This window comes from Desmodus rotundus, chromosome 4, assembly GCF_022682495.2.
Source record: "Desmodus rotundus isolate HL8 chromosome 4, HLdesRot8A.1, whole genome shotgun sequence".
In the NCBI taxonomy this organism is placed as follows: Eukaryota; Metazoa; Chordata; class Mammalia; order Chiroptera; family Phyllostomidae; genus Desmodus; species Desmodus rotundus.
Window position 1 is genome coordinate 1,081,117 of NC_071390.1, and position 12,512 is coordinate 1,093,628.

A 12,512-nucleotide genomic window follows, 5' to 3' on the forward strand; every position below is an offset into this window, starting at 1 on the left:
TGCCCCCCGCCCCACCCCATTCCCATGTTGACGCCAGCCCCCCGGCATGGTGTAGAGGCGAGGCCCTTGGAGGGGCTCAGGGTTAGATAAGGTCACAGTGTCCCCCTGCAGGCCCCAGAGAGCTGGCGTTCCCTCTGCTCTCGGCTGAGGACACAGCGAGACAGCGGCCAACTAGGAACTTGGAGAGTGTTCCTCGCCACCCGCCTGCCCACACCTGGACCTTGGACTCGCCGGCCCGCGGCGCCTGGGGCAGTAACGGTGTGTGTATACCCCAGTCTGTGCTATTCTGGTGTGGCAGCCGCGGTGGCTGAGGACACCTGATGTTCTTCTGTGGAGCCATGAGGTCCCAGGCACGGCGCTAGACAAGGGGACACAGCTGCGGAGCCGCGGGCGGGCCTCTGAGCAGAGAAAGGAGGCCAACGCCGGCTGCGTGAACTTCATCGACCTCGAGGGCGTCCTGGCGCTGGGCTCGGCGGCGTTCTGCGCCTCCTGCCCTGTGCTTCTGTGGCAGCCTGCTGACATGGTGCGGCTTTCTGCCGGCTTCCTTTTGGGGAAACGGGGCCGAGCAGGTGGCGGGACGTCTCGAGCAGGGCCGGGATCAAGCTCCTGAGATGCCACACTGTGTGTGACAACCATTGGTTTGACCAAACCTCTGTCACTGGCGGGCGCTTCAAGTCCAGTGATTCAGGACGGTGGCCAGGAGGACAGCTGGGAGGGACAGAATCTGATGATTCCTGCCCCCCATAGGAGTGGGAGGTTGGGCCAGGGGGCGCCTGCCCCCCACCCACGTGTGGGCCTTCTGAGATGGCTCGAGTGGAGGGAGAGCCTGCCTTTGCTGAGTCTCTCTGCCCGTCGGCTCTGGGGGCAGCTCAGAAGCTCGCAGAACTGGACTTTCTGTACTGCTGGGGCCCAGCTGTCCCTCCACCGCCGTCCCCCTCTAAAACCTCACTCTGGGGGCCCCCAATCTCATGTAAGCAACTCTATTTTACGATTTAGCTCCTTAAATAATGAAAACTTTTGCCCTAACTCTGAACGTGGAAAAGGGGCAGACGCTGGGTGCCCCAGAGATTGGTCCTGAAGAAAGTATATTTCAATATGTTTATTAATGAGTTGGAGGGTCAGAGGGAAGGTTAAGTGGGAGAATTGCTGAGCACATGGAATTATTTAGTTAACTGTTCAGGGAAGAAAACACAGACTATCTTCTAATAAAGTCCATTTTTTTTTCTCACCCTAAGAATATTTTATCAACGTGAAAAATATTGAAAGACAAGCAATGGTGCTCAGGTTGTCGTTGCCTTATTTTTTTTCCTATAAAAATCGTTTATAATTGTGAGCAGAGACTTTGGATGAAGAGGATTAGGATGGAGGAATTCGGGGCTGCCACCTCAGGAGGCGGGGCTGGTGGGGCTCCCCAGGGAGGAGGAAAGAGCTGGTCAGGAGAAAGCCCAGGGTGGACGCCCACCTGGTCCGAGCACTCCGGCAGGCGGCTCTGGAAAGGGACCCGCTCCCGCCCTGTCCTTGGAGCCCTGAGCTCCGCTGGCTCGGGCGCTGGCCGACGCTGGTGTGGATGGTCACGTTGACCCGCAGCCTGCGTGGGGACTGCCATCAGGCAGCTCCGGGGCTCCACCGGGAAGGCCGCCGGGACCTGCACAGGGGTGGTCAGCCCCACCGATGCTGCTCCAGATCTGCCGCCGCTTCGCCGGCCTCTCCCCCAGACTTGCGCTTCTCCACCAGCGCCCCGGGTTGCTGCGGTGTGAGGTCAACCCCACCCTCCGCAGCTGGTGCGACCTTGAAGCTGGTTGGAACCTGCGAAGTGTAGCCGGCGCCCAGAGGAGGCTGAGGAGCCACGAGAGAACCGGGCCCCTTCAGGGCCCACTGCCAGGGCCCCAGCCACTGGGCGGGGGCTTGCGGGGTTGCCCCTGATCTCCTGTTCCCTTGTCACAGCGAGTTGGTGCCTTCTGCCCAGGTTGGTCACTGACATTCTTCTTGAGCTCAGACCGCTGCTGCCCCTGACTTATGGCCAGGGGTGGGTTTGTCATTACACGTGTCCAATCGTGGCCGCTCTTCCATGTCTGCAGGTGGCACGGCCACTCGCAATTAGGCTGAGTGACGGCCCAGCGTGCCGCCCCACAGGGATGCGAAGAATGGCAACACCCACCCCTCCCTGCCGTAGCCACGCCCTGGGAAAGGGCGCTTTACCTGGGACGGTGGGAGCGGCTTGACATGGGGGCTTTGTCCAGTGGCTTCATATCAACACACTTGGACAGAATAAAGTGAAACCAAAAGCCCTGGCTGGTGTGGCTCAGTGGATTGAGGGCCAACCTGAGAACCGAAGGGTCACTGGTTCGATTCCCAGTCAGGGCACATGCCTGGATTGCGGGCCAGGTCCCCAGTAGGGGCCGCGTGAGAGGCAACCGCATATTGATGTTTCCCTGTCTTTCTCCTTCCCTACCCCTCCCTCTAAAAATAAATGAACAAAATCTTTTTAAAAAATCAAGTGAAACCGTAGGTAAGTCCTGGTGTTTGTGTCCAAACAGGGGCCCGGGTGTTTCCGGGCCGGCAGAGGCTGCGTGGCGGCTTCTGGTGGTCTGGCCAGGCTTCGGGGAAGGCGCGGACCACTCCAGGCCTCTGCACCCACAACTCATGCCGTCAGGAGTGTGTGCGGAGAACAGGCAGATAAATCGTCTGGCTCCTGAGAGCCCACTTTGCGCCCCCCTCTCCCCTCCCGGCGGTAAGTGCCCCGTAAATCACGGTCCCCTCCCCCGCAGCTGGAGCTACCAGACAGTCTCCGGCCAGGAAAGGGCGCGGGAGGGGCTGTGCTCAGGTGGGGCTGTGGAGACCCTGCCGCAGGAAGCCTGTCCCTGTGCCCAGCTGCCTGACCTCCCCCCCCCCTCCCCGCCCCTGCCTGACCTCCTGCCTCCCAGGACTCCCTGGCCTGCGGAGCAGGAAGAGGGGTCAGTGGGTGCAGAGCAAATGCAGGGCTGGTCCCTGCCTTTCCCCTGGGGACCTGGAGCTCCGGATGAACAGGGCCCGAGGCTCTCAGGACCTCGTGTTCTGTGCGGCCACCTCCAAGTCTGTACGCATCATGGGGGCGGCAGTCTCATCACCTCAGCTCTCTAGGCCCAGCTTGCAGGCTGCCTGTGTGGGTCTCGGGGAGGGGTCCCTGGGGAGACACACTCGGGGCCTCAAGTGTGCTGGATCCCCGTCCCCACCCCCTCCTTGGCTGGGCACCGCCCGCAAAGCCCTCACAGACTCGACGTGGTCATTTAGCAGCTCTGTCCTTGCAGGGGTGAGGGGGTAGGGGAGCTGAGCCCTGGGCCTCCCGGAGACTCCCGGCGGGGGCTCCGATGGAGCAGGAGGCTCTGCTGTCCATTCCTGGGGCCTTTGGCTTCTTACCAGGCATCAGGGGAGAGAAGAGAGGATTGGAGCCTGGTTCCCACCCCAGGCCCTGCCCCGTCCTAACCTGGAGCCCGGCCATTGCCTGAGGGTGGGGGTCGCCAGCGACCCCACTCTCTCCGCACAACTGCCGTGCACCCCAGCCGGGGTGGGGGGGGGCTTCTGCGCATGTCTGAGAGATAGGCAGGTGGGTAGCTGGACAGGCAGACACTACAACCGCGTGGCAGGCTGTTGAGTGGGGTGTCCCGTTTCTGTCCCATAGTTGGTGCTGAGTCCCCATGAGGGCCCCACTTACCAAACCCCCTGAACGGCCTCAGGGAGGGACTGTGGTGCTTTTGATGAGGAGGGTCCCTGAGAATCGCTAAGAAAGAGGAGAAATGCTCCTGCTCTGACATCAGGTGAAAAAGATGTAAAGTTATGTACAGCACCAGCTGGGTGCAGACTGTTCATTATAAACGGTGGTGCTAGGAGGAGACTGCAGGTGACAACCTGCACCTCATGGTATCACCTTACACATAGGGAGGGAGGGGTAGAGAGAACGCTGTGGAGGGCAGGTCAGCAAGACCCACCCCGTCTCCCAGGCAGGTTGGGTTCCTGGGGCCTCTCCGCACCCGAACGGTGCACCCATCCGAACGTCCTTTGTCGAACAAGCACGTCTTGTCCGTCCAGGGCGGTTTCCGTCCAGCACTGCCTGCCTCGGCTTACCTTTCTGCGTCCCCGTCCCCTGACCTTACGCGTGGCCTTGCGTGGCCTCTCCTTCCTGGTCTTCAAGCCAGCCGATCCCGTGCACACCTGGGTCTCAGGGACGAGGGAACACTGTCCCTCTCGGCTCTCATGCAGGTTCCAGTTCGGTGCCTCCACCCAAGACTGGGCCCTGAACCCAGACTGAGGTTTGCAGCTGTGACCCACATGGATCTCCCCAGGGGTCCCGGAGGCTTTGCTGCACTGGTGCCTTCCTCTTCTCTGTCGCCCCCACAGGCCCCTCCCCGAGGGACCGGGGGACGGCTGCTCACCGCACACCGTCCCAGGCCGAGCAGGCTATGGGGGTTCGCTTTTACCCGCCCCTCCCAACTCTGCTGGGCTGGGCACTGAACCCACTTCTCCGGAGCACGCTGTCTCCACTGTGGGGCTGCTGCGCTGACGACACTGGGCTGCTCGCCCCGCAGCTGGCGGGTGCTCAGGAGGGAAGAACCCAGGTGGGTGAGCGTTTGTTGGGCAAGATGTTCTGGCGGAGTGGGCGGGGCAGCGTGCCGCCGAGTCCCCCACAGCCCCTCCTCACGTTCCACTGGGCTTATTTTAACTCTGCAGGCCTGGAAATAAAAAGCGTTTTCATCCTTCTCTCTCTCTCTTTTGGATTCTTATATTTTATTTAAAACAACAGAGTAATATAACTTGAAAAAAAAAAACCTTCTGCAAGCTGCAGAATCTTATTTCGTTGATCTCTCCCTCACACCAACGCCATTTTTTCCTGAAGGTAAAAGTAATTAGCATGAGTGAGTATTTGCACATTTCTCGTGGTGTGGATCTACTCTTGCTCAGGTGTTATTCTGTCTCCCCTTAGCTGGGAAATTCTGCCAGTTTTGCCTGAATAATAAGGGACAGATTTAAGGTTGTTTTTATTGGTTAGGAGAACTTAAGACTAGATTATGTATAAAGCTAATTTTCTCATTGTTTTTTACGCTGGCGGGTCAGTAGACCTTCTGGCCAGTGGCAGGCCCCCCTGCCATGGAGCCCTGCTCCCAGCTGGGCCCTGCCCTGCCCCCTGGCGGTCAGGGTGGACAGGGCTCCGTGTGCTGAGAGTCACTGAAACCTCAGCTGGGGTGCGTGTCTCCTGTCCTTGGGGTGCAGGAGAAACAGGGGGAGCCCGCATCCCGGGTGCCCCATCGTGCCTGTTAGTCACCAGTGGGAGCCATCCTGCACCTGTAATATCCTGGCCGTGTCCCTGGAATGTAGCCTGTCCCCCGGCAGGGTGCGGTGAAGGGCTCGAAGCGCCGTGTTAGGCGGGTACAGGATGGCTGGGGCTCTGAGGCTCCTCGCGTGGACAGTTACTAGTGGTCTCCAGCTTCCGCTCAGAGTCCAGCAATGGCCCGAGGCATCTCAGCCTCAGGACATGGGGGGCCAGGGAGGGGTCCAGCATCATCAGCGCTGACTTCAGCAGAACCACTCTGAGGACAGTGCTGCGTGGGAATGGGGAGAGGCCTCCTTTCTGGGAGTGGGCGCGAGTGGGCGCGGCACTTTGGTTTTGCAGAGAGCAGCAAGCACGCCCGACTCCGCCATGACGGGTCCCCAGGCCCGACTCCGCCATGACGGGTCCCCAGGCCCAGCTTCCAAACGACGGAGAAGGGTTGCAGCTCTTCCTCCACAGGGCCCTCCCAGGTGCCCATGTTACCTGCCTAAAGGTGCCCGGCCCAGCCCCACAGGCTGGCGGTGACAATCGGGACGAAGGCACCTTCACATTCGCGGCCCCGCCAGACAGATACACGTGGATTAGAAGCTTGAGATGAAGAGTAACAAGCTCCATGTCTGCGGAGCTGTTCGATTTTTAGGTGGAAAAAAACCAAGATCTTGCCAGGACTTGTGCATCAAAGAGAGAGGAATTTGCTAATTGAAAAAATGGTTTGCATGGAGAAAATATGGAGATGCCAGCTATGCAAATTAGCATATGCCCAGATCTGAAAGAAGTCCTGCCAAAGCAGGAGGGAATTAAGCAAATTAGGGTTATGAGGAAACAGCCCTAGAATCCAGTTGAAAGCGCTCGGGTGCCTTGCTTCGTCTCGGGAGGGTGGCGCGGACCGGTTCAGAGGGGATGGAGACCAGGTTTGGAGAGTCCCAGGTGTGTCTGTGGGTGAGGGTTGGTCGGTGCATGCTGTCCCGCCAGGTCAGGGCGAGGTTTTCCTACAAGCTCTGGAACGCAAGCCTCGCAACCCCACCTGGGCTTGGAGCAGCAGGAGCCCCTTCATCAAACTCTCCAAAGACGCACAGGGCTTGCGCTGCAGGGTGACCTCTCCGGCTTCCCCAGCGAGCGACCTGAAGTCTCCGTTAGCGCCGAGAAGCCTCCGTCCCGGCCCCCAGCACGAATTGCCCACAGCTGGGGGTCCTGCACTGCTGTTGCGGGGCAGGGGATCAGAAGGAGGAGACTGGGCGTCCCAGGGACGAGGGTCTGTGGCAGGAGGGAGGTCGCGGGAGCGGCCCCGGCGCACGCCGCCTGGCGGTGACTGCTCGCGAGCAGGGCTGAGCCAAGCTCCGGGCCGAGCCAGGGTCCTCGGAGGAAGGGTCGGTCCTCGGCCCCAGGCAGCCCGTGGTGCGCCGCATAGGCGGCTCGCGGCGGGTAAAGGGGAGCACAGGGCTGTGCTTGCGGGACCTCAGGACCAGTTCACAGGGCGCTTCCACGGGACAATTGGGACGTCCCGCGACCTGCTTGGTGCGTTGCACTGGAGCTAGTGGGGCGTGGGGTAGGGGCCGCAGGAAAGAGGGCGCACTGGGGGCTTAGGAAAGTGTGTGGCAGATCTTCCCGAGAGAGGTCTCCCCGTCCCCAGCAGCCACCAGTGCCACCTAGCGTCGGGGTCTGCAACCAGCATCCCCTCGGGGGCCGGGCGCCCTTGACCAGAGTCCAGCCCGGCCGAGAGAGGACCTTGCTTGGTCCCGGCTGGCGCCCCCAGCCCTGACCGGCGGCAGGACGTGCCTGGCTCGTGCGCGGCCACCTGGGCCTCTGCTCGCCACCGCACGTAGATTCTGGCTCCCGGGCCGCCGTGTGTGCCTCCCGCGGAGCGCGGTGCGCACCGTCCGCAAGGGCCCGGCGGCCTCCAGCGGCCGCTCGGGAGTCCGGGGGCGCGATCCGCGGGATCCCGGCCAAGCGCACCCTCAGCTCCCCGCGCCCCCGCTCTCCTCGCCTGACAAGGGGCCCGCAGGCGCGGGCGCGCAGCCCCGGGGAGGGTGCGGACAGGCAGGCGGGGCCAGGAGCAGGGGCGGGGGGCGCGGGCGGGCGGGCGGGGCCTGGGCCGAGGTCCTGGGCGCTGGCGGGCCCGGCCGAGCTCCGCGGGGGCGGCGCGGCAGCCTCTCCGGTAGGGGAGGGCGGCGGGCGGGAGGAGGGGCTCCCCGCGCGGGGCAGGGGCGGAGCGAGCGGCCGCCGCGGAACCAAGTGAGTTCGCTTCGGAGCCCGCGCCACCGCCGGCCCGCACCTCCGGTGCCCGCCGCCCCCGCGCCCCTGCCGCCGCCGCCGCCGCCGCCCGCGCGGGGATGCAGGATGCTGGTGAGCGCCGGGCTCCAGCGGCGGCGGCAGCCTCTCCTGTGGCCGATGAATGCAGACCCGCCGCCTCCGCCCTGGGTCTGGATGGTCCCCGGCTCAGCCGGGCTGCTCCGTCTGGGCGCCGGGGTCGCGCCCCAGCCCTTGCTACTCGCTACGGCCCAGCCCCCCGCCGCCCCGCTGATCCGGGGGCCGCCCGGCTGGCAGGCGCCCGGCGAGCCGCTGCTGCCGCTGGTGCCGCTGCCCTCTGCGCCAGACCACGCCGCCGCCGCTGCGCACCACCTCCCCCTTCTCCACGGGCAGGTAACGTGTCCCTGTCCCTGGCCTCGGGCCCTGGGGCTCCGCAGCCCGCGTCCCCTCTGCCCCTGGGTGCGGCCCTCGCGGGTCTGGGCTGCCCTGGCCCCGGGGCTCGCGCTCCCGCACCCCTGGCATCCTGGCTCCCCAAACCCTAGGACTCAGCAAAGGCAGCCGGGCTTCGGCAGCAAAGTTCATGCCTCGCCGTCCCGTTCTGCCTCCAGGCAGTTTTTTCCAGTATATTTCGGGGTGTCTCAGCCAAGCCTTGTAGAGAGGCTCGCACCCCGAGGCCCCAGGGGGGACCGCCCTGGCCACAACTTGCGCCCGGGCCAGGGTCGCTGTCCAGAGCGCGGTGCTGAAGTCGCCCTGCCGGAGCCGATCGTGGCCGCCGCGCGCCGTGGCGACTTATCGCAGGGAAGTTAATACTTTTACAGTCTCCGCCAGACTTGAAAAGCGAGCTGGGAATCAATAGCTATTTCTGATTCTGATCTGGTTGGGTTTTTTTTTTTTCATGTGAAAATAGACTCAGGACAATGCCTAAGAGAATTCAAACCAATGGAAGCCGGCAGGGAAATCCTGCCTTTAACACTGAGAAATGTTACTGGTGATAACCTGCCCCCGCCCCCGCCCCGCCGCCCCCTCCCCCCAGGCCCGCCGGAGCCCACCTAATCAGCCCGCTAACGCCCGGCTGCACTTCGGCACACTTGGGCATTTGTAACCTGGGGTAGAAAGGAAAAGTGTACCTTCGGTTACTGGTGCACCCGAGCCAGGCAGGCAGGTTGTGGCAAGATCCATTGTTTGCTCTCGAACTATGCAGATGCATTTAACCCGGGGGATAACGTGCCTCTGAGTCCAAGGATAGCCTTCATTAGCATATTCAATGAGCGGTGTGCTGGAGCACACCACGGAGTGAATGGCGTTCCGACGCTGCCCTTGGCGCTCTTCGGACAGACGCCGAAGTCCTCCTCTGGTCTCCAGACCCAGCCGCCCAGGCATCCTGGAGATGTGTCTCGCCGTGTGCTGCAGCTCATGTTACTGAGTGAGCGCGGCTGCTTTTCCGGTCTGTCCCGGGGCTGCGGTGCCCCGCGCCACCACTGGGGGCGCGTGAGGCCCGGGAACTGCGATTTTCCCTCCCGGGGAGGACGCGGCCTTTTTTTTTTTTTTTTTTTTTTTCTGTGTAAATTTAAAAGAGAAAAATGTAAAAGCCTTATTTATCTTTGAAATATTTTTGCGCTCATGCTTTCTGTCCAATGACTATATTGAGAGCCAAAAGAACATGTTCACGTAACAGGAGAGTGAAAGAAATGCCCTTAGGATTCGACAAGAAATAGATGTTGAAACATTCCGCCTCACTGAGCAATGATTTTATTAGTTCTCGCCTGATGGAGATTCGATTATTTCAATCAGGGAGACTGTCTCCCCGAGGGCCGGGCTCCTTCCGTGCCTGCCCTCTCACCTCCTGCTCTGGGGCCTTTAGTGAGCCTCCAGCTCACCTCCATTGTCTCTGCCTTGGGGTCCGTTTGCACTGGGAGCCTCGGGCAACTTTACATCCTAACCCCTCAGCTCATTGTGTTCTGAGACCGGGATTGGTGCTTGTCTTTACAGTGACGGGTATGGTTCCTACACGATGTCTTATTGGAGGGGCCAGGCCTACGTGCAGCTCTGTGCCGGCTGAGAATCAGGAAGGAAGTGCCCAGCATTCCCCTATCCCTCGCGGTTGCTCCTCATGTGGGGGCAGAGGCCTGCTTCTCACCTCGTTGTCGTGGGTTTGGGCTCAGAAGTTCTTTCTCGGTCTTGAAGGATGCAGAGCTGGCAATGCTTGCTGATGACTCTGATGTGCAAACGTACATTGTCAAAATCTGGGGAAATTTTGTGGGGGTTTTTGACTGGGGAAAAAGGGAATTTTTCTCATAATCAAATACATATATTTTTAAATTCCCTTTGTTAAAAAAGCACCATCCCAGCGTCTTCTGGCACGAAGTAGAGCTGATTGGGATGGGCTAACGAGCACCCTCCGCTCCCTTCTTGTGTTCCAGTGGCTCTTCGGCGGCCCCTCTCCGCCTGCAGGACCACCCCCGTCTTCCACCGTGGAGCTGGTGCCGGTCTTCCCACAGGTCTGCCCCTCTGCTCTCCCGCCTCCTGTTGGGAAAAGCTGGCTGCACAAACGGATACCTAACTGTAAGGTACAAATGCACGTGGTTTCATTGGACGGATGGACTTGCATTATTAAATTGGGGGACATTTCCTCGCCAACAGGAACAGTGCACTTTCTGTCTGCTGATGGCACCACGCTGACCGTCTGGGTGTAGAGAGAAGTCTTTTCAGAATGAGATCCGTCTGCTCAAAGACGCCAGCAGATGGTGGGGCGGGGGTTGTTGAGGTTTGAAACCTCTGGATTCCACAGCGCAACGTACATTTTTTCAGTTGCGAATCCAAATCTAGTTTTTACAATTTTCAGTTTTTAATCTGTCCCAATTGATCGAAAGATAGCCTTACACATTTTTACATAATTCCAGTAGAAGTTTCAGCAGCGGGCTTTTCTTGCTATCACTGCGTCAAGTGGTCATCTTTCTGATAGATTATTTTGGATTTTGAATTGACTTACTGACCACACTTTGTTTAATTGAAAACTAAACAAAAAATTTAGAGCAGTGCCGTGTCTACACCACCCAGCTCACTGGGGTGCTTCTTTAATCTGGAAACGGGCTTCGGTGCTGAAGTCACCGAGTCAATGGTCGAAGCCCCGTGCAGACAACTTTAGCTCGATGGTGGTTGTTATTGGATCTTTAGGTTGGAGAAGGACGCTTTTATAGAGTCCCCACTTACAGAATCTCCGATATTTGATCAATGGGAGACAAGATAAGCACTTACAGAAGCCTTCAGCCTTTGCCGCGTGTGTGGTCTGAACTGGTTTTCTTGCTTTCTTTGCGGACAGATCTTTGTAGACAATTCCTTTGCTCTGGACTCAGCGTGGCTCTATCCTGAGGACTCACGAGTGTTCCGTGGGTATGAGAAGCCTCCCTTCCTGGCCGGCCCCGTAGCCCTGTCTCTGTCCAGGCCAGCTCCTGCCCGCCGGCCACTGCCCACCATGGTGTTAGCACCGCAGCCCGTTCCAGGTCGGTGCCCAAAGCGGCAAACGTGCTTTTTCCTTCTTTTTGTTTCAGCCACGAGTCAGTTTTAGGTATGGAAACTGTATTTGTCACTTTAATGAAACAGGTTTTTAAAAATTCTTTCAGTAATATATTTCTTTTCATGGGCATGATTCCTTTTGATAAAGAACTTGAATTTGGGGTAACTTCTCTGCTGTGTTTTTGGGGTGTGGAATTTGTTTTAAGATGAAGAGGTGGCTGAGGGATTTGCCCGGAAGCGTATTTTTGGTGCTTTGCGTTTAGAAGTGACCAAATCTTCTGCCGGTGGCTCTTACCGGCGGCACTAATGGTCTAGAAACTCTCACTTAAACTTGCTCTGGCAGGGAGGGGCGGGGTGAGGTGCGCGTTTCAAAGCTCCTGGTCTGCAGGACGCGTGAGACTTTGGTGAACTTTGCCTTCACGCTGGGGGTGGTCCTGGGTACGGCCTGTAAAAACATACTTGTGTGGGAGATGGTTTTGTTCTGTCTTCGGAGTCTCGTGACCTGAAAGCTCATTTGTCCTGGAGTAAACTCCCGTGAAATAATCCCTAGATGAAAGGTTGTGTAATAAACCCGCACAGTACCAGGAGAGTAAAATCACCTTATGAATTTTTAAATTGATTTTTAAAATCACCTTAACAGACGATCATGTCGTAGAAGCAAATGTTGCCGGTGCCACAATTATCCTGCAACACCTTCCATTATGGAATTTTTTATGACTTCAGAATCACATTAGCTTCCTGCGCTTTCCCACCCACCCGCTCGTCTCGGTGTGTGTGTCTGGAATCCGGGAAGGAGGACATGCCCCTGCGAAGGTGACACGCGCGCCGATGGCCGAGGCGATGGCTCTGTTGCTTCTGCGTTGGCCCACCTGACGCGTGCTAACGTGCGGTGGACCCTGTGTAGCAGTAAGTCCGGGAGAACGATTCTGCTGCCTGTTTTTTCACGAGCCTTAATGCTTCTTGGCCGAGACTTGCCTTCTGTCCTTGTCACTCGGTGTGCCGGGGTTACTCACATTTGCATGCGCACCATCCGCCGGCCCACCTGGGAACATTCTGCACTAAGGGGGCGGTGTCCCTGTCGCCGGTAGCGATGGTAAAAGAGGGTGGGATAGCGGGCGCCGCCCAAGGGCTCCGTGGCTGTGCGTGGGTCTTTGCGTAGATGTAAGAACGATATTTTAGTGCCCTGATGCACTGGCAGCAACTGTTGGCAAAATAATGAGGAATTTAGTTTAAAAGCATAAATTAGTTAACCTGTTTAGACAAATTCTTTGAGTGAACTTTCTGCCTCTCGGCTCATCCTTGAATATCATGTAGACGTTTTGCAGGATAAAGGGCACCTTAATCCTCTCCTTAGAAAAGTCTCACACTATGAACACGCTAAGTATCTATTTAGCTGAAGAAGCTGTCGACGTGAGAAACGTCCAAACCTGCAGAGGATTTTTAATGAGAG

General features: G+C 58.8%; 1 protein-coding gene across 1 annotated transcript in view; it reads left to right on the forward strand.

Moving 5' to 3' along the window:
- Positions 1-7,656: 7,656 nt before the first annotated feature.
- Positions 7,657-12,512, forward strand: part of TCERG1L (transcription elongation regulator 1 like) — an 81,199-nt gene continuing 76,343 nt past the window's right edge. The window contains exons 1-3 of the mRNA XM_053922944.1: positions 7,657-7,942; positions 9,970-10,116; positions 10,869-11,049. Of these exons, the coding sequence (XP_053778919.1) occupies positions 7,691-7,942; positions 9,970-10,116; positions 10,869-11,049 (580 nt within the window). The 5' untranslated portion in view covers positions 7,657-7,690. The remainder of the gene's footprint in view (positions 7,943-9,969; positions 10,117-10,868; positions 11,050-12,512) is intronic.